Here is an 18,984-nt window from a genome sequence, read left to right as displayed (position 1 = left end):
GGGGTCAGGGACTCTGGGTATCTCCTATCTTCTCCTCCCACCGCACCCCTAGTCTCTGGAGAGATTGGAAGCAGCCCTTCCAGGTAGAGCCCTGCTTCCTCCTCTGGGCTTCTCTTCTGGGACCCCATGGTGTTCTGGGGCTCTGTATCCTGCTGCAATTCCCCCAGCATCACCCAGCACAGGGCTGGCCATCCACCTGCACCCCAGATGTTCCTAATAGGCTTTTCCTTTGCAGTATGAGATGTCGTATAGGCTCAAAATGGAAATGCACAAACAGGTAACTCTGTTGGGGATAAGGGTGTTCAGAAGGGTCAGTGGAGATCTGGAAGCCATGGGAGGAACCCAGTGTGGGCAGTCTGGGACAAAGCTGACCAGAGCATATGGGTCTTGCCCTGAAATCTCAGAAGAGGTCTCAGAGGGCTGATCTGGGGAAAAGGAGACAGATTTCAGTCTTATGAAAGGAAAATGATTCTCACATTTTGGAGACATCATCTAGCAGCTGGAGCCATCTAGAGGAGAGGCAGGCAGTGGGGAGGGGCCAGGCATCCCTATTGAGGAGGGCTCATAGCAGAGACTAGTGAGCAAGATCAGGGAGGCTGTGGAGGGAACTTTCCAGGAAGGGACTGAATGGATAGTCTTAAGGGTCCCTTTCAGCCCACAGTCTCAAGTTTTGGGATGAACTCCAAGAATCTGTTGCTGTTTTGAAGGTTTTCAGATTGATCCCATTAGGACTGGCTAGAAGGTTCTGAGATTGTTCTTATGTCCCTGAACTTCATCCCATGGTTCAGGCTAACAGCACCATTCCAAGACAGACCTCAAGATTCTGTGACTGTCCTCAGGGTTCTGAGATTGACCCCAAAGGTATAATGCCAGGCACAAGGTTCTGGAACTTCCCAAGCTTCTGAGTTTTGCATGAAGGTTCAGAGACAAACCTCAAGTTCTGAGATTGACCCCTATGTGCTGAGTTGAGTCACAAAGTTCCGAGGCTATCCCCAAGCTCATGAGTGTGATCTGAAGGTTCTGAGATAGACGAAAACTTCTGAAATTGACTCCAGTGGTTCAACCTTGAAATCCTAAGATTAACTATGATTCCTAAAGGGATGAGAGAGGTCCTGAGATTCTGAACTTGCTGGACTCTCAGATTCCGTCCATCAGAATATTAGGACAAACACGTAGAGCCTTGGGTCAGGGATTACAGGTGAGTGGGAAGAAGAAGGGGGATGGGCTGGGAGTACAGGGTGCCTGGAGTGCTCACCCTGGCATGCTTTTCCAGGTGTGTGTGGGCTATGTTGGGTCTGATGTAGGCAGGAAGAGGCTTATCTGCCCGGAGCACTGTGTGGTCCCATAAGTGCAAGCAATAGATCCCTTTATGGGGAGATGACAATAGGTAGGGCCCAGGCCCGGGGAAACTGGTTCTACTCTCTTGAGGCTGGGAGACACAAACCCCACCCAGACACACACAGCACACCTGTAATTCAGGCAGAGGCAAAGCACAGGGCCATCACCACACATCCCTTTCCCCACCCACACAGCAAAAAGAAAAAAAAGTGTTTTAAGGCTCAGAAGATGACTCTATAGCTATAATTTAAAAGATAAAACCTTTTTTCTTTAAATGGCAGAAAATAAAAACTGAACGATAAAGGAAAGATCAGTACTATAACATGGCAAAAGAAAATATTATCTCCACTGCCACTTAAACACATAGATTCTTGATGAGAAAAAACGGCAACCCAATTTACTTATATCATTTATGCTTCCAAAGGCCTGATTATCTACTATTAATATATAACATATATGAGATAGGCCTTAAACTTCTTAAAAGAACTTTAAAATAATTATGATGGAAAATGATTTATAAGCAACAGAGATGAGGCATCAAAAAAGTCCAGTGTTTACAGATGTGTATATATTTAAAGCAAAGAATAACAAACCTAAACACAATGTTTAGGTTCACTCTTTAGAGCAAATGAGACAAAATCCCTCATGTCAGCAATCTGGAAAATAGGTAAAACAGGTGATTAGGAGTACAAAGAATAAGATGTAGTTATTAAATTATAATATGAAGGCAACAATTTAATGGTATTGTTGATGACAAAATCTATTTTCTGGGTTTCATCCAATTGATTGATCTAGATGAGCCAAGAACTATAAACAGGACTGTGACCAGTAATTTCAAAAAAGTGGGCATTGGAGTAATAATCCCAACTCTTCTGTTTAGAAAGTATGTCAGTTTAGGTAAATTTGTGAACCTCTCAGAGGCGCATTTTTCTCAGTTTTAAAACAGGGACAACAGTATTCAGCTTAGTTGAAAGGTTAAAAAAGACAATGCATAGGAAGTACCTAAAACAGTGCACAGTACTTACTGTACTCAATAAATGTAACATCCGGCTGGGCACGGTGGCTCATGCCTGTAATCGCAGCAGTTTGGGAGGCCAAGGTGGCGGATCAGCTGGGGTCAAGAGTTCGACATCAGCCTGGCCAACATGGTGAAACTCCGTCTCTACTAAAAATATAAAAATTAGCTGGGCATGGTGGTGAGTACCTGTAACCCCAGCTACTCGGGAGGCTGAGACAGGAGAATTGCTTTAACCATGGAGGTGGAGGTTCAAGTAAGTCAAGATCATGCCACTGCACTCCAGCATGGGTGACAGAGAAAGACTCTGTCTCAACATATACAAACATATGTGTGTGTACATATATATACATAAATGTGCGTATATATACACACGCATGTATATATATGTGTATATATGTATACATATACACACACACACCCATACACACACACACACCCCATCCTTTACTACACCCTAAGTTTCTTGATAGGCCTAAATTTCACCCATTTTTAAAAATGCTCATTGTCACTTATATCATATCTTACCATCTTTCAAAGTCTAAAATATTAGAGCAACAAGTAATCATGATTTAAACACTGTCTTATTAATCAAAGTACTGTAGCTTCCAGAATCCTTCTCTAACCAAAAGATCACCATTATTTATCACATTTTCACTGGATGCACAAAGTATATATAGGTTTAATCAGTTGCTATTTCCAACAGACTGATAATGAGTAAGAGGCTCTCCTTCAAGTAGTGACTAAAACAATGCCCAATCCATAAAATGTTACTTCCTCTGTTCAAAAGCAATGAACATCTAAAACTTCTTAGATTTCAACTTACACCAACGCCTCTTCCATTTTGGTCTAAATAGTTCACTGATATATAACTAATATGAAAAATGAAATAAAAAGAAAAACATAAAAAGACAGTATGTGATAGGAAGTAACCACATTAATTTTTTAAATTTGGAAATAAGATCCATTTAATCATTAATTATTTCATTCCACAACTTCCCCAAAATACACGTACTTCTCACTTTAATTTTCAGCACCATCATTCTATCAGGTAAATTTCTTCATTTTAAAATATAATTCAGCAGGTAGCAAGAGCTCAAAATAACTGCCAAAACAGTGACCTACACAGAACAGGCATTGAATATTTACTGAATAAATGAATAAACAAACTAATGTTAATAAATACAAAACTGGACAAATTCTTGAGTGATCAAAGGTAGATTTAAAAGTATATTGCCAATCCAAACTATCTAACCCATTTTGTGAAGAGAGATGTTGTTCCACAGTCTGAATTGAAGTAACTCTTTTAAATCTATTCCTCACTCCCAAATGCATTTAATTCTAAAAATAGCCTGAAATATAAAAGATAAGGAATACTATCACAGCAAGGGACAAAAACTATCTTAGCAACAGCTGTTAAAAATATATGAATTCAGAATGATTTTACAGGCATAGATAAAAGTTTTGGGAAACCCTCGCTAATTTCTGAGGTCTAAACAATAACAGCTACTATAACTTACTGACCTGTTTCCTTTTTTTTTTTTTTTTGAGATGGAGTCTCACTATGTAGCCCAGGCTGGAATGCAATGGCACCGTGTTGGCTCACTGCAACTTCTGTCTCCAGGGTTCAAGCAATCCTCCTGCCTCAGTCTCCCAAGTAGCTGGGATAACAGGCACCCACAACCATGCCTCGATAATTTTTGTATTTTTTAGTAGAGACAAGATTTCACCCTGTTGGCCAGGCTGGTCTCAAACTCCTTATCTCAGGTGATCTGCCCACCTTGGCCTCTCTAAGTGCTGGAATTCCAGGTGTGAGCCACTGCGCCCGGCCCACTGACCTCTTTATTACTATGTGCTAGGTACTTACACACACTGTCATTTAATCTTCATGACAATTCTGCAAAGTAGGTATTATTCCCATTTTTACAGATGAGAAAATTAAACTGCTAATCAGAGAGGTAAATTTGTCCAAGGTCTCTCAGCTAGTAACAGAACAAATCTGACACACCAAAACCCAGGCTCTTTCCTCTATATCATCCTCCTTCAGTTCCCTTCCACTGCTCCTCTCTTACAAAGGCAAAAATATAGAAATAAATACATACACACACAATTAAGGGCTGAGATATCTTTTCCTTTAAAAGCTACTTTTTATCTGTGGAAAAAATGATAGCTTCAAAAAAAAATCAGCCAGGGAGTCAAAATTAATATAATTACTATTACATATCCATATAATATTTGACTTATTTTCTATTTTTGGAAACAGAATTGTACCTTGTATCCTTTTAAGCTATAATTGTATGGTAAGAAGCTTCTCCTTTTTTACTGTTCACATCCAGGCAACACACCCAATTTACCTTTATACACTATCTCAAGAATTCTAATCATGCAGGGCTTCTTGGTAAATACAGTAACTACTATAGAGACCTCAAACTTTCCCCCAAATTGTGCAACTAACAATTGCAACTAAAATGCAACCAAGGTACAAGTATATTATCCTAACAATGGTACAGGTTGATTATCACTTACCCAAAATGCTTGGGGGGCCAGAAGTGTTTCATTTTTATTTTTTAGTATTTTGGAACATTTGCATATACATAGTAAGATATCTTGGGAATGGGACCCAAGTCTAAACACAAAATTCATCAGTGTTTCACATACACTCTATACACACAGCCTGAAGGTAATTGTATACTATTGTAAATAATTTTGTGCATGAAACAAAGTTTGTATTATGTACTTATGTGTAGAATTTTCCACTTGTGGCACATGTTGGCACCCAAAAAGTTTATTTTGGAGCACTTCTGATTTTGAATTTTTGGATTATGGATACTCAACCTGTACTGACAAACTATTATCTCTGAAACTAATGCTCTCAATTGTGATACAACAACAGAAAAACAATATGCATCATGGCAAGTCAAAATTATTCTTCACAGGCAAATTTTTATTTATTTTTTTATATTTTAAATACACTATATTGTCCCAAGTAACTAAAGCCAGAATCAACTCCATTGATTCTGAAACATTGGCTTTTCCTTCACAGGAAAAACTCAAAATTAAATAATTTTATTTACAAGCCAATGACAGTACTTTTCTACTGCAGTTCCTGCACGGATTCTGAAATAAGACTAGCAATATGATGTAGTTAGAGAAAATTAAAGCTATTTGGATCTACAAAGACTACTTTAATGTAGTGTCCCTGTATACAGTGAAAGAAGCCAGTTAAGAAGATAAAATTAATTTGATAGTGGTACTATACTAAAATATCTCCATCATGTTATACATAATAATTATTTATTTCCTAAGCTATACAAATCCTCTTCTGCCACCTCATTGTCACCTGAAAATCTACAAACTGAAGAGATTATATCTGTTTATTTTGCATCCCATTATTTATTACCTAATACCTCACCCTCAAAAGAATGTTCTGTGAAATTGTGATCCTAGATCCATAACAGAATGTCTCATATTCCCTGCAACCATGGAAATGACAAACTTACTGATTATACGGAATGCTAATAAAATCTACGACATCTTGAGTCAAAATGGAGGTTTCTAGGCCCTCAAGACAAACTAACCTGAGCAGTTCAAAGTGGCATTAATGATTTCTAAACTAAAATTAGATGAATTTCTTTACTTTTATATCATCTTAGCGAGATCATCTTAAAGATATGACAGATCCTTTCTCTACAGAACAAATGACATGGGTGAACACAGGATTTTTATAAATGATTCTGATGTTCTTCTCCAAAGAAAATAACATCACTGAAAACTCCCAGAAGACTTGGAGCCATTAAAAGCTGGGAATCCTTTCAATTGGCATCATTCCAACAGAGGCTCAGTGAGAAATGAAACCTCTGCAAATCAAATCTGTTGCAATGTTATTTTTTCCAGAGGTTAATTACCTGCTTCTGCTTCTCTCTCTCTCTCTCTCTCTCTCCTCACACACACACACACACACACACACACACAGAGAGAGAGAGAGAGAGAGAGATTGAAGAAGAGGCTGGAAAAGTAGATGACATTCTGTTGTAAGCCTCTTCCAGAAATACTCAAAATGAAATCAAAACAACTTCTGGCTGTCAGGTTCTAGATACATTTCATGAACATGCTCTGCTGCTTGACACCTGTCAATCTATAGTACTAATACCTCAAACTATCAGACAGTAAGAATTTACTATAAGTCACACTTTCAGACTTTGTCTTTTAAAAATACTTAGTGAAATACTTATAAGTGAAATTATGGTATCCAAAAAATGCTTCAAAAAAATCCAGTGAGAAGGGGGGAAAGAAAACCAGTAAACCAAGATTGTCAGTACATTGGTAACTGCTGAAGTAATGATGGGAAAATGGAGGTGCATCATACCATTCTCTGTACTTTTGTATATGTTTGAATTTCCCACTAAAAAAAAAAAAAACTTTCATAGACTCCAAATAACCCATTTAACAAGCATTTACTGAGCTTACTGATGTAGACTGTATTATTATTCCAAATGACCTCCACTTTCCTTAAGAGGATTATACAGCCTTTATCTGTAATCATGCAACTTGCAATGCCACCTGTGGAAGGACTATACATCCCTACCCCACTGACAGTGAGCTCTGACCATATGACTTGCTTTGGCCACTGACATGTGAGCTGATGTGATATACACTATGACTGAGTGAAAGCTTTAAAAGCCACTGTATGTCTGCATCTGTTTTCTTGCTCTTTCCCTCATCCACAATAATGGCATATCCCAGACAGGGGATGCTCCTTGAGCTGGGGTTCCAAAATAAGACACGTGAAGCAATGCTGCAGTCAATCCACAGCAGACAAGGTGTAACATAAGCAAGAAGAAAAATAGTGCTGTTAGCCATTTGATAGTGTTGCTATAGCAGCATAACCTAGCAAAAGCTGACAGATACACTTATTATGGAGTAGGTACAAAAAATAAAATTATAGGCTGGTATATTTTTTAAGTGTTTCAAAAGATAAAAAAAAAATAACTACTGTTACCTATGAGGACAGGATATGAGAAATAATAGGTGTGTAGGAATATTTTTTTATACCATTATATATGATTTGAATTTTCTGGGTATGTATGCATGTGTGTTTAACTTGAGCAGCAGCACTGGGTAATCAGATCATTTGGGACATTTATTTTTCTTCCTTCTGCCTTTCAGTATTAAAAATAAAAATATAATAAGGCAACTAAGAATTACTTAAAAATGAGTAAGAACTTGGCCGGGCATGGTGGTTCACCCCAGCACTTTGGGAGGCCAAGGCAGGCGGATCACGAAGTCAGGAGATCGAGACTATGCTGGCTAACATGGTGAAATCCCGTCTCTACTAAAACCACAAAAAATCAGTGTGCATGGCAGGTGCCTGTAGTCTCAGCTACTTGGGAGGCTGACGCAGAAGAATCACTTGAACGTGGGAGGTGAAGGTTGCAGTAAGCCAAGATCATGCCACTGCACTCCAGCCTGGATGACAGAGCGAGACTCCATTTCAAAAAAAAAAAAAAAAAGAATAAGAACTATCCTTCTACCCTTGAAGAACTCAAGTATTAGCTAACAATTTAGCTTTAAATAAAGCCTCTCCTTGCCCCATTCATTGTTAATTTTTTTAAATGTCCAAGGCTAAACACTATATACATGTATTTAGGAGTATGTCACATGCATTTCTATCAGTTTGCTCACTTTCAGGTTTCAGCAAAGCAATACAGTATTTTGTATATGGATGGTACAGCTACTGATCTCAAAAGAAATTCTCACAATTTCATTATTTTAGTATGCCAGTTAAATTGGCAAAGAAGTTTGCTCTAGTCAGGGGTGTCCAAGGGAGAGAATACAGTCATGGGTTCTTAGTTTCTGTTTCTGGTTGGGCCAGTAAAGCCCCTTTCTCATCCCTTTTTTCTGTTTATCAGTAGAGACAGAAACTAAAAACCATGGCTTCAGGCTGCTGAAAGCCTAAAACAAAACAGAACAGCAGCAGCAAAATAAGGCAGATTGGACAAGCTTTCTAGGTGTTGTTTTGTAAATATGACTTAACCAGTACTAGAGACAAGGAATCTATTAAGGTAACTTTGTCTCGCTTGGTCACCAGGCTGGAGTACAGTGGCGCAATCTTGGCTCACCACAACCTCCGACTCCCTGGTTCAAGTGATTCTCCTGCCTCAGTCTCCCAAGTAGCTGGGATTACAGGCATGCGCCACCATGCCCAGCTAATTTTTGTATTTTTAGTAGAGACGGAGTTTCACCATGTTGGCCAGGATGGTCTCAATCTCCTGACCTCATGATCCATCTGCCTCGGCCTCCCAAAGTGCTGGGATTACAGGTGTGAGCCACTGCGCCCGGCCAAGGTAACTCTTATAGGGTAAAATTATAAAAGAGTGTTGCGAGAAGGGGAAAAAGGGGAGAAATTCTAATCATGACTCTTGTGGTGATGAAACAACACTTGAATGGTTACAGAAATGAAGTTCAATAGAGTAACATTTTACTACATGAACATGTTTTTACTTCAAGAGAGCAATATCTGAACATAGCAGTAACCTGCAAATGACTAAGAACATGTCTGCATTTTTCATCTTAGGATCTCAAAGCACTTCACAAACCTTAATTTAACCCTTGTATCACATGAGAGGTAGTGATATAATAATACATCATGATAACCACCTATCCTGCCAATATAAAATATTTAAATACCTCTTCAGCAGCACTTGCCCTGAGAAGGTCTTGCTGAACAGACAATAAAACAGGAAATAGGCTGACAGTGCATGGGCCACCAACAATCTCCGAAAAGATCAGACCTTCACCCACAAGAACCACTTCCTCTGGGTAAACCACAGAGACTGTACTGGGCAAACCACAACATATCAGCTTGTGTCTGGAACACAGGCAGATAACCCATCTGGAAGGATATGTCTAAGCACTTTCACAGGATTTCTTGTGTATTAAATGTATTTGGGGTATCTATTACTCTTCTAGACAACATATAGCCACTTTCCACATTACAAGACCAATTTCAGGTATCACTCCTTCAGATGCTGATGAAGTCTCCAGTATTTTTTGTTTTTTTTAAACGAGTCTTGCTCTGTCATTCAGGTAGGAGTGTAGTGGTGTGATCTTAGCTAACTACCTCTGCCTTCCAAATTCAAGCTATTCTCCTTCTCAGCCTCCCGAGTAGCTGGGATTACAGGCATGTGCCACCAGATCCAGTTCATTTTTGTATTTTTAGTAGACATAGGGTTTTGTCATGTTGGCCAGGCTGGTCTTGAACTCCTGACCTCAAGTGATCTGCCCACCTAAGCTTCCCAAAGTGCTGGGATTTACAGGCATGAGTCACCATGTTTGACCAGTTTTTCTACAACAAAATAATCTGCATTTTTTTGAATCCACAAAAGACCTACAAAGTCCTCTTTGATCTTTTGAGCATATGAACTTAAAATCAGCATTTATACGTAATAGCTGACAAAAACTGTAGTATCAGAGCAGTATCTTTAAATGACTCTAATGTGTTACATAACACCAAAAGAAAAAGCAGTGTGACAAGTAGCTAATTAAAAGTATTAACTAAAACCAGGCTTTCTTAGATATTTCCAATTTCTGCATGAATTGTTACTTGCAGTCCAAGACAGGAAACCTACTTTTCACTGGCCATTAGATTTGCTTGTCTGTAGACACTGAGAAACCACCCACAGCTGTCATGTGACTATGATCTCAAAAACCAGGACTCAGCATTTGAATTAGTAAAAGATCCTGTTTTGGTATGAATCTAAACTACACTGGTGCATGCTAACTCAAGAGGTAAAGTTAGTGTATTTTTTCTTGTACTAAAAGTCAACAATACATGCTCACATAACTTAGGCACAGCCTCTGACCAGGCACTAGCTTCACAGGCTTCTCTTGGACTTAGAAGGTGCCTTACAACTGTTTTTCCTATATGACTATCTTGATGCTTCCAGATATTCTAAGTTGAAAAAGTAAAATGCTCTAAATTTGGCATGTTTGCAAATTTTAACATTACCAAAATACAAAATATTAATATTAGCAAAATACGAAACAAGGACAATCTATTTCAATAATCTGAAACTAAATTAGTACCAAAGAAAAAGGTCTAATAAAATATTCAAAAGGTCTACAGTCTTATGGACTTTATAATAATTTGCACTTTTTCTGTTATTGTGTCTTGTCATTATTAACAATTCTTGTAAATACAACAGCAAGAAAGTAAAATATTTCAATTTTCACAACATCCATTTTGCTGAAAAAAAAATACTGCTAAGCATTGCTATTTCACTAATATGTGGAAATAAGAGGAGACAAAACAATAAGGTAAAAATACACCAAAACACTGGGGGAAATGGCCTACAATTTAAGATAAGGGACTGAAAAACCACCAAAAAAAGTAACAACTTCCTGATGTAGTTCATCACATTGCAACAAGATGATTTTCAACCAACAGTGGCTAACATTATTTCTATACCCTACCCTTTTGTCATATAATTGATAGCATTTGTTGACAGTACTCTTATTTGAAAGAATCACTGTGTAAAAAAGCCTTTTATAATGTGAGTAATTGCTTAATTAGTTGATTTGGTGTTTGTATAAATTTGTTTGTTTCATTTGACTGTGACATGTCTCATATCCATTCTAATGACTACCTAAAAAGTAAATCAAAATGACCTTGAGAATCTCTTTACCCACATTTTTGCACTAGGAGAGCAACTGAGAGAAAGCTAATAAAGTATTAAGAGAAACAAGTTGATTTTTAGACAATGGATCAACGGAAAGCATAAAACTTGGCTAAGCAAAGAGTATAAGGGAAGGGGACCGGAAAGGATAATGAATAACCGTCTGAAACATTTAGAATCATACAAACATAAAATGGGAGGAGAGCATTGTTTAGCCTGGTACAGCAAGTACATACAAGTAACAGGACAACTTAAAAGAGAAGTTTGAGCTAAAGATCAGGAAAAACTTCCTGACAGCAAGATCTATCAGATTGCTCTTTAGTCTCCTTAGGAAATGACAAAAGCTTTCATCCTCAAGAGATATTTAAAATTAGAACAGGTAAGAAAGTATGCTGTAAGAGAAAACTTCAACTGACTTCATCAAGTTGGAGAGTTACTAAAGAAAAATAGCACAGAAAAATATAGTACAAAGAAAGACAATAATTTAAAGCAAAACAAATGGGAGACTTAAAAGCCAGAAAATCTAGGTTAAAATCTTTGGTCTGTCCTTTCTAGTTTTATAATCTTGATTTAAACTGTATGAATTACCTTATAGCATGACAGAAACATGATCTGCCCTGTATCAAATTGAAAATATTGTAAATGCTAAAGAATTATACTATTACAGGATATCATTACATACATGATGGTATTTTACCAAAAGAAGGTAAAAATATAATTCTGTTGATTCAAAAATTTTCATTCACATGGCACTATTTTGAAAACCTGTAATTATTAAAAAGAAAAGGAGCATGTCTTCAAATAAAGCTTAATAATATTATCAAAATCAAGTTTTAACAGAAGACACCAAATGAAGTTAAGCTACTACACCTGAGTATGTGTCATGGTCAATTTCTAGGAAACAAGCAAATTATATAAGAAACATTTATAGTAATGAGACAACCATGATGCAAAAGAGTCCCTTCAGTTACCTCTGGGAACCAGTATGTCATCCTGCTGTTTCTGTGATCCATATCAGTTTGGGAAGCAATTCATACCCAGCTCTGGATGTCATTTAGACCACATATGTACAACGAAATATTTTCCAACTGTCTTCCCTGGAATTGCAATGCTCCACAGAAAAATATGTAAAATTCACCATTTATGGATTCCATGAATGTCTTCCTCAAACTTCATTTTTTAAACTGAAAATTCAAACTTAACTAAAAAAAAAAAAAAAAAAAAAAAAAACCTGCCCAGGTTGGTGGCTCAAGCCTCTAATTCCAAGCACTTTGAAAGGCTGAGGCACACAGATCATCTAAGGTCAGGAGTTCAAGACCACCCTGGCCAACATGGTGAAACCCCATCTCTACTAAAATTACAAAAATCAGACAGGCATGGTGGCAGGTGCCTGTAATCCCAGCTACTTGGGAGGCTGAGGCAGGAGAATCACTTGAACTTGGGAGGCAGAGGATGCAGTGAGCTGCGATCACACCACTGCACTCCAGCCTGGGTGACAGAGCAAGACTCGGTCTCAAAAACAAAAACAAAAACCTACATCTCAATGGTATATACATGTTAACAACTGGAAACCACCAATGCGTTACGTGGTATTCCAAGGTTAACATATTTTTGCAAAGATTTCAAATAAAGCTTCTCTTGTCACCTCAATGAATATGAACATCATATAATGTACCCTTAATCAGAAAGACTACAGCTCCGTACTTTCGAAAAAAGTTACTTTAGGCTCTGCATGTTGACTCATGTAAAACTGTCCAAGTGAATGTACTATTGCATACCTTTATGACTCAAGATTTTATACTCAACTAAAAAGGCAAAGATAAAACTGAATACAAAACTAACACTGTGATCCTTAGCCCCCATTTCCACTTTGTATTTATTGACTGGCTGACTTTACAAGAAAAGGTTACAAATAATTTTACCTTACGGATACATGACTCATGCAATGTTGAAAATAACATGTAAACATGAGTAGTTCGTTTTTTTAGTCAAAAGCATTATATAGCAATTTTGCAGATAAAAGTATCATTAATGAAAATGCTAATTACTGGTTACAGACACAATAAAGTCACAGGTTTCCACACTCACTCAAAAAATTTGCTTAAGTTAATAGCTTAAAGCTGAATTTGGTGCTTAAAAAATTATATCAAAAACCTGTTTATCTATAAATCAAAAACCACAAAATTCATAAGCCCTGGGCAAAACAAAATTCCATTTATTTCAAGGAAGACCCTTATAATTTTCCTAACTGTACTGTCCCTGAAAATTCAATGTTATAGACGCTGGCCTGAAATCATTTACTGAGTCTATTGAAAGAGCATTCTCTCCTTTCTACCTCTCAGAAGAAATTCCAATTGCTATTGGACCCCTAAATTCTCAGGGATACAAGAAAGATATCTAGGAGGATTGGAAACAATTAGGATATATTCGAAGACTGAATGGAGCAACCAAAGCAGACTGAACAGCAGCAATCAGACATCTCTACCACTTGTCAACGATGAAAACTACAGACTCTAGGTCTCACAAAAAAAAAAAAAAGCAAAAGACTGTTGATAAACTGCTTAGAATTTTTTTTTTAAGTTGTTTGGATATACTATACAGAAGCAATAGCTACCATGAACATAGGGTGAGTTTTAAGTTTTAAAAAAAGCTCGAGTTTTAGGTTTTAAGAAAAGGGGTGCAGACTGGGGAGTAAAAGATGAAGAGAAAGAGAACAAGTGAATGTGTTGATTTAACTGCAAAATAATAACAGGATGTAAGAGAGTTCTGAGTATCCAAAGTGACCAATCAGAGCCTAAACATAGCTGAATTCCATCCCAGCCCCAGCACGTCCCTAACACAAGAATAAAACCCTTATCTTGTTCAGCCATGTGTCGCCTGCCACAAACTGCAAAACAGAACAACGCCCAAAACCAGCTAGTCTGATTTCAACTGAGGACAGACAGACTCTGTAGTCAGAAGCACCACAATGAAAGAACTCTAACTCACACAGCTGGCCTGGTGGTTCTGCATACTCTACAAAACAAAGCCATACCACATACAGCACTTCAAACTTGAAAGGATCTCTATCTAAAAAGCTACACTGGCGCTGTTAATTTTCCAATAGTTCTAGAATCAGCAAAATATATCTACAGTACACGGGAGTTAGTGTAAAAAGAGGATGAGTAGGGCTGAGAGAAAACTAGAAACTATTCTATGCTGATAACCTTGTTAAGACACCCTGGTATAGAAATAATATTAAACCAGTACCTCCAGATTTCACCCCAACATATATTCAAATTAGGAACAACTACTCTCTTAAGAGCAAATGGATGCTTTATATTTACAAAATATATTTAAAGAAAAAGTAATGGTCAAATAAGAATAATTCTTGATAAAAAAAAAATAAGTAGTAAATCCCTACGACACAGGTCTCAGCAGTGCTTATTAATTGGCTTTCCAAGGTTTTTTTTCTTTTTTAAAAAAATATGTAAAATTAGGCAGCACCCGAACCAGTTCAAAAAACATTAATGCTCAAACCAATTTGTAGGTTAATCTTACAATATTCATTTTGTAATCTCTTGTGCCTAGCACAGTGCCTGGCCACAAAAAAAACAAAAACAAAAACAAAAACAAAAAAAAACCAGGCTTCCAATAATTTCATCCTTATTGAATGTTTATATGCCATCTAAGTTATAAAGAGGATACAAATCCCAAGATTCTATTTCCAAGATAATGAGAAGAAAAATCCCTGAGAAGCAATGCTGAAGAAAAATCATTACTTGAGGGCTTTTAAGTGATTTGTGTGTGCAATGAGTTCATTCTGTTTCTACAAATTAAACACCTCAGCATCGCAATGAAAACCAACATTACATCAGTTCCTAGTAAGACTTCTTGTCTACAGGCTCAACAGAAAGAGCAAGAATTGAATGAACCAGGAAAACAATTACCCCTACACCCGTGGAAGTGATTTCTCAGAAGCAAAATACCCTGAAAGGAAAAAAATGGGGATAACCAGAAGACAGCAAGATAAGCACTATCAATACTTAAATGTATTCTTGGAAAAACTAAACATTATTTCATTGAAAATGAAAAGCCATTTTGAAAAATACACAGAGTAAATATAAATACTTTAAATATTTAACGGACTCTTTTAAGTGAACATTCATGTGACGCTGGAAAGCATCAACAGGAAGAGGAAGTTCTGTTTCTGGAGTAGCTGTTATGGTATGATAATGGAATTTGGCCCTTTTAAAATCAACAAATGAGTCTTACAATTGGGTAAAACTCTTATTAGGAAATCAAACTACTTTGTGCAAAAGCACTATTGTTGCACTTTTCATCAAAAAGCTTTGGCACTCTAATTCAGTTACCTGATCTATTTTTTCATGATATAATAGTTTGAAGATTGACTTAAAAATAAAGCAAGCTGACAAATTTGGGACTGGCAGGCAGTGTCATAAATTGAGAAATGAAATGTGTTGAAGAAATCAATATGCTTTTATCCCTTACCCTATGAGAAGAGTAACTCTTAGGATAAGCAAACTGCACTTCAACCACACATGGTCTAGCTCAATTCGCCCCACACCACCATGCAACATTGGTAAGTGCTATAAAGGGCAGACACAGAATTCAACAAATTCAGCTGCACGCTTATACTATGCTTATGGGTTTATATCTCTTAAACGCCAAGTGTTTCTGGAAGATGAAATATTTAAATACAAGAATTAAAAGCAAACCCCATGATTCACCCTCATTTCTTCAGCTCCTGGACACTGTCTCCAGCAAGAACCTGTGATTTACTGGTAATGTCAACATTCTGGAAAGTTATTAGATAATAATTAAACACTGTGCAGGTCAACATCTAAAAGGGATCAAGTTCCCAGCTGTCTATGCAGTAGGCTCAACATTAAGTTCACAGGTAGAAATTCCTAAAATGTAACTGTCTTGAGAACTACCGCAGGACAGGGCTAAAACCGAAAAACAATACACCACTATCAAGCCGACTTCAGACACCGACCTTCACCCAAAATGACCTTCTCTTCTGATTTCCAGATGAGTACACAATCCTAATGCACACTACAGGCGGAAAACCACAATCATGGCTTTACCTCCCCCTTCTCCGAGAATCGGGAGGGAAGTTTCTCTCCAGAAAAACTACATTTCCAAAAGCCAAACAACTGGATAACTGGCAGCAACCCCGGGCTAACTGCACAGCTCCGAAACAACCCTCTCTCCACTGCCTGTCAACTTCGCTGGCCAAAGGCAATCTGCAATCACCGACTCCCCTGCTAGGTCCGGCCCAATTCCGGGAGGCCGAGCGAAGGAGGAATTCATACCAACCTGTCGGTGATAGTAGACTGTGTGCCACTCATTGGGGCCCTTGGCGAGAGATCCTCCTTTTATCCAACTTGCATTTTACAGTAACACCTCCTCCCCACCCCCAGTGCTCTGGGATCAGGCCCAACTCCGTCAGGGACGCAAAAGTCCAACTCAAAACTCCATTCAGTCATCTAGACCATCCGATTGGAAGAGGTCAAGGGATGCGGGTTGGAGCAAAACAAGTTATCTCCCAAAACAAACTGAGAAAGCCAGGGAGCGAGTCACTCCAGAGCGAGTCGAGATAGTGAGAAATCCTCCAGAGCCACAAGGAGAAACTTCCTCAGAGAGAAGTCCGCGCGCCGTGGGAAGGGGACCCGGGACTCCCGCCGGGGCTGGGGCGGGATCAGCAGCTCAGGGACGGGTGTCGGCTCCTCCTCCGGAGTCTCGGGGCCTCGAACTCCCCGCCGCGGCAGGGCCGGGGCCCTCCCTCCCCGCTCTCTATCTGGGGCTGCCGGCTGCTCGTGGCCGCAGCGTCTGCCGCGTCTCCGGCCGTCCCGCGCCGGGCTCGCGTGGTTCCATGTCCCGGGCCCAGGGCTCTCCTCCTGTGCTTGCCGCCCCCACCAGGCTCCTGGCGCTGGGACGAGCCGCGGGCGCCGGGGGAGGGGTCCCGCGGCCCAAGGTGACAGGGACCCGGGTGTCTCAGCGCTGCGGACTGCTCCCCATCCCTTTGAGGCCCGGACTCTTCCGCAGTCGCCAGAGGCGGCGGCTCCTCCCCGACGCTCCCCGCGAGGGGCGGGAGATGCCCGTCCGGCCCGGCCTGGAAGCCCCGGCCCCGGAGGCGGAGGCGGCGGCGAAGGACGCGGCGGCGGCGACTCCCCGCTCAGGGCCGGCCCGCCGGGTTCTGGAGGCCCTCGCGGGCGCGCGCACAAACGACGGAGAAGGCCGACGGCGGTGGGGGCCGTCGCGCAACCGCGGGCGCGCGCGCGGGTTCCGGTTCCGGTTCTGGCTTCCCGGCCCCGGCCGCGTCCGGCGCGAGCTCGCGCTTCCCGTCCCCCGCTGACTTTTTTGGCCCCCTCCTCTCAGGCTTCGGAAAGCCGCCTCACTCGGGATCCCTCCGCCTCTTCGGCTCGCTCTCCCGCCCCCGCGCGGACGCCTCCGCCGGAGCCCGGTTGGGGGGAGCGGAAAAGTAGTCCTGCGGGGCGGAGGGAGGTGGGACCCGTGCGGCCCCGGGAGGCCCACCCACCTTCCGCGGCGCCCGGAGCCCTGAGTGCCGAGTCGTGCCCCTTCGAGTCCAGTTTGTACTAAGTCGACTTTCACCACAGACCGCCCGAGAGCGCCCCCCAGATCCCGAGAGCGCCCCCCAGATCCCGAGGACATTGTGCCGGGAGGCTCTTTGGAAATTACCGGCCCCCTTGTACTGGCAACTTTTATTCCTTAAGGGAATGTACTCGGCGCTCCTGTTTCCTGGCTGTGCGCGATGTGCCTGTGCCGGGCCGGCGCCCGTCGCTGCCTCTGCTAGCGCCACCGCAGACCCCGCTCACCTGGGCACCTGTCGGCCCCGGGGGGAGAGCGCGGCGGGAGCGCAGTTGGGGACTGCAGCCAGGGCTTCTCGGTATAAATATTGCTTTTAGGCTGTTTCTGTCTTGGCAAAATGAAATGTGTTATTTGCCAAATTGAGAAAGCATGGTGCTTTCCATAGCGACTTAACAAGCGTGTTGTGGAAAGAAATGGGAGAAGAAAAAGAAGCATATTTATCCAGTAAATAGCATTACGGTTCTCTGAAGCGTTCCCAAACGGTTTTTCGGTTTTTTCCCCTACTGGGTAGAGAGATTTAGATACTCATCTAGTTTTATGATTCAATAATTCAGCATCATGGCAATTTAAGTACTACATACAATACAGTTTTTCAATTCTGCCTGCAAACGTCTCAAGTGGCTAATTCCCTTTACCCAACTATTTTCAGACTTTTGAGCTTAGACCTATGTTGGTGGCAAGCGATTTCAGCCATTTTGTGGAATCCAAGTAGCAAATCAAATCTAATAAACAATGGATGTGGAGAGAGGAAACAATTACCTCTTAACAATACTGTTGCAAAAAGTCATTCTGAAACAGTTCATGCAAGGATCATTATCCCCGAATAGAGGCATGAGCTCAGGCTGACGTTAGTTAGAACGGGGTAAAAAAAAAACGGAAAAGATAAACAGAGGCCAGAGACGACTCTTTATTGCTTGATTTTTTAGGTTCAAGGCACAGCCAGCTAATTTTGTAATGTTTATTTTTGGAAAGAATAGAAGCAGATTAGCCAAGAGACTTTCCTAATGATGAAACAAGACACATTGCCACCTGCTGGCGAATCCTAGCATAACAATTCTACCCTGAAGACTTAAAAATTGAGTGTTTACATGTAACTGGAATCCCATTCATCCATCTATCTGTCTGCCTATCTATCTATCTATCTATACATACATACATACATACATACATACACTGACCAAAATGCAAACCTTATCGCCAAACTTAAAAAAGTCTTTCTTAAAAGTACTAAATATCTTATGCTCCCCTATTCTAATAATGTTACAGTTTAAGTATCAATTGAACCCAATGACTCATCAAATCATGCGTTTTAAAAATGAGTTCCCCTCTTCCTTTAATACT

At 40.1% G+C, this 18,984-nt stretch overlaps 1 protein-coding gene across 3 annotated transcripts in view; it reads right to left on the bottom strand.

Moving 5' to 3' along the window:
• ARHGEF12 (Rho guanine nucleotide exchange factor 12) overlaps nt 1–16,740 on the bottom strand; it is a 151,931-nt gene extending 135,191 nt beyond the window's left edge. For 2 of the 3 annotated variants that reach the window (XM_012470286.3, XM_021671202.2), the window contains exon 1: nt 16,351–16,739. In XM_012470286.3, the coding sequence (XP_012325709.1) occupies nt 16,351–16,382 (32 nt within the window). In that variant the 5' untranslated portion in view covers nt 16,383–16,739. Of the gene's footprint in view, nt 1–16,350 lie in introns of all 3 variants that reach the window. The other variant, XM_021671203.2, reaches the window with a different exon arrangement.
• Between the last annotated feature and the right edge of the window lie 2,244 nt (nt 16,741–18,984).

Source organism: Aotus nancymaae, unplaced genomic scaffold (genome assembly GCF_030222135.1).
Source record: "Aotus nancymaae isolate 86718 unplaced genomic scaffold, 86718_ANA_hifiasm-v0.15.2.pri h1tg000012l, whole genome shotgun sequence".
Taxonomy (NCBI): Eukaryota; Metazoa; Chordata; class Mammalia; order Primates; family Aotidae; genus Aotus; species Aotus nancymaae.
This window is presented reverse-complemented; position numbering and strand designations above follow the sequence as displayed.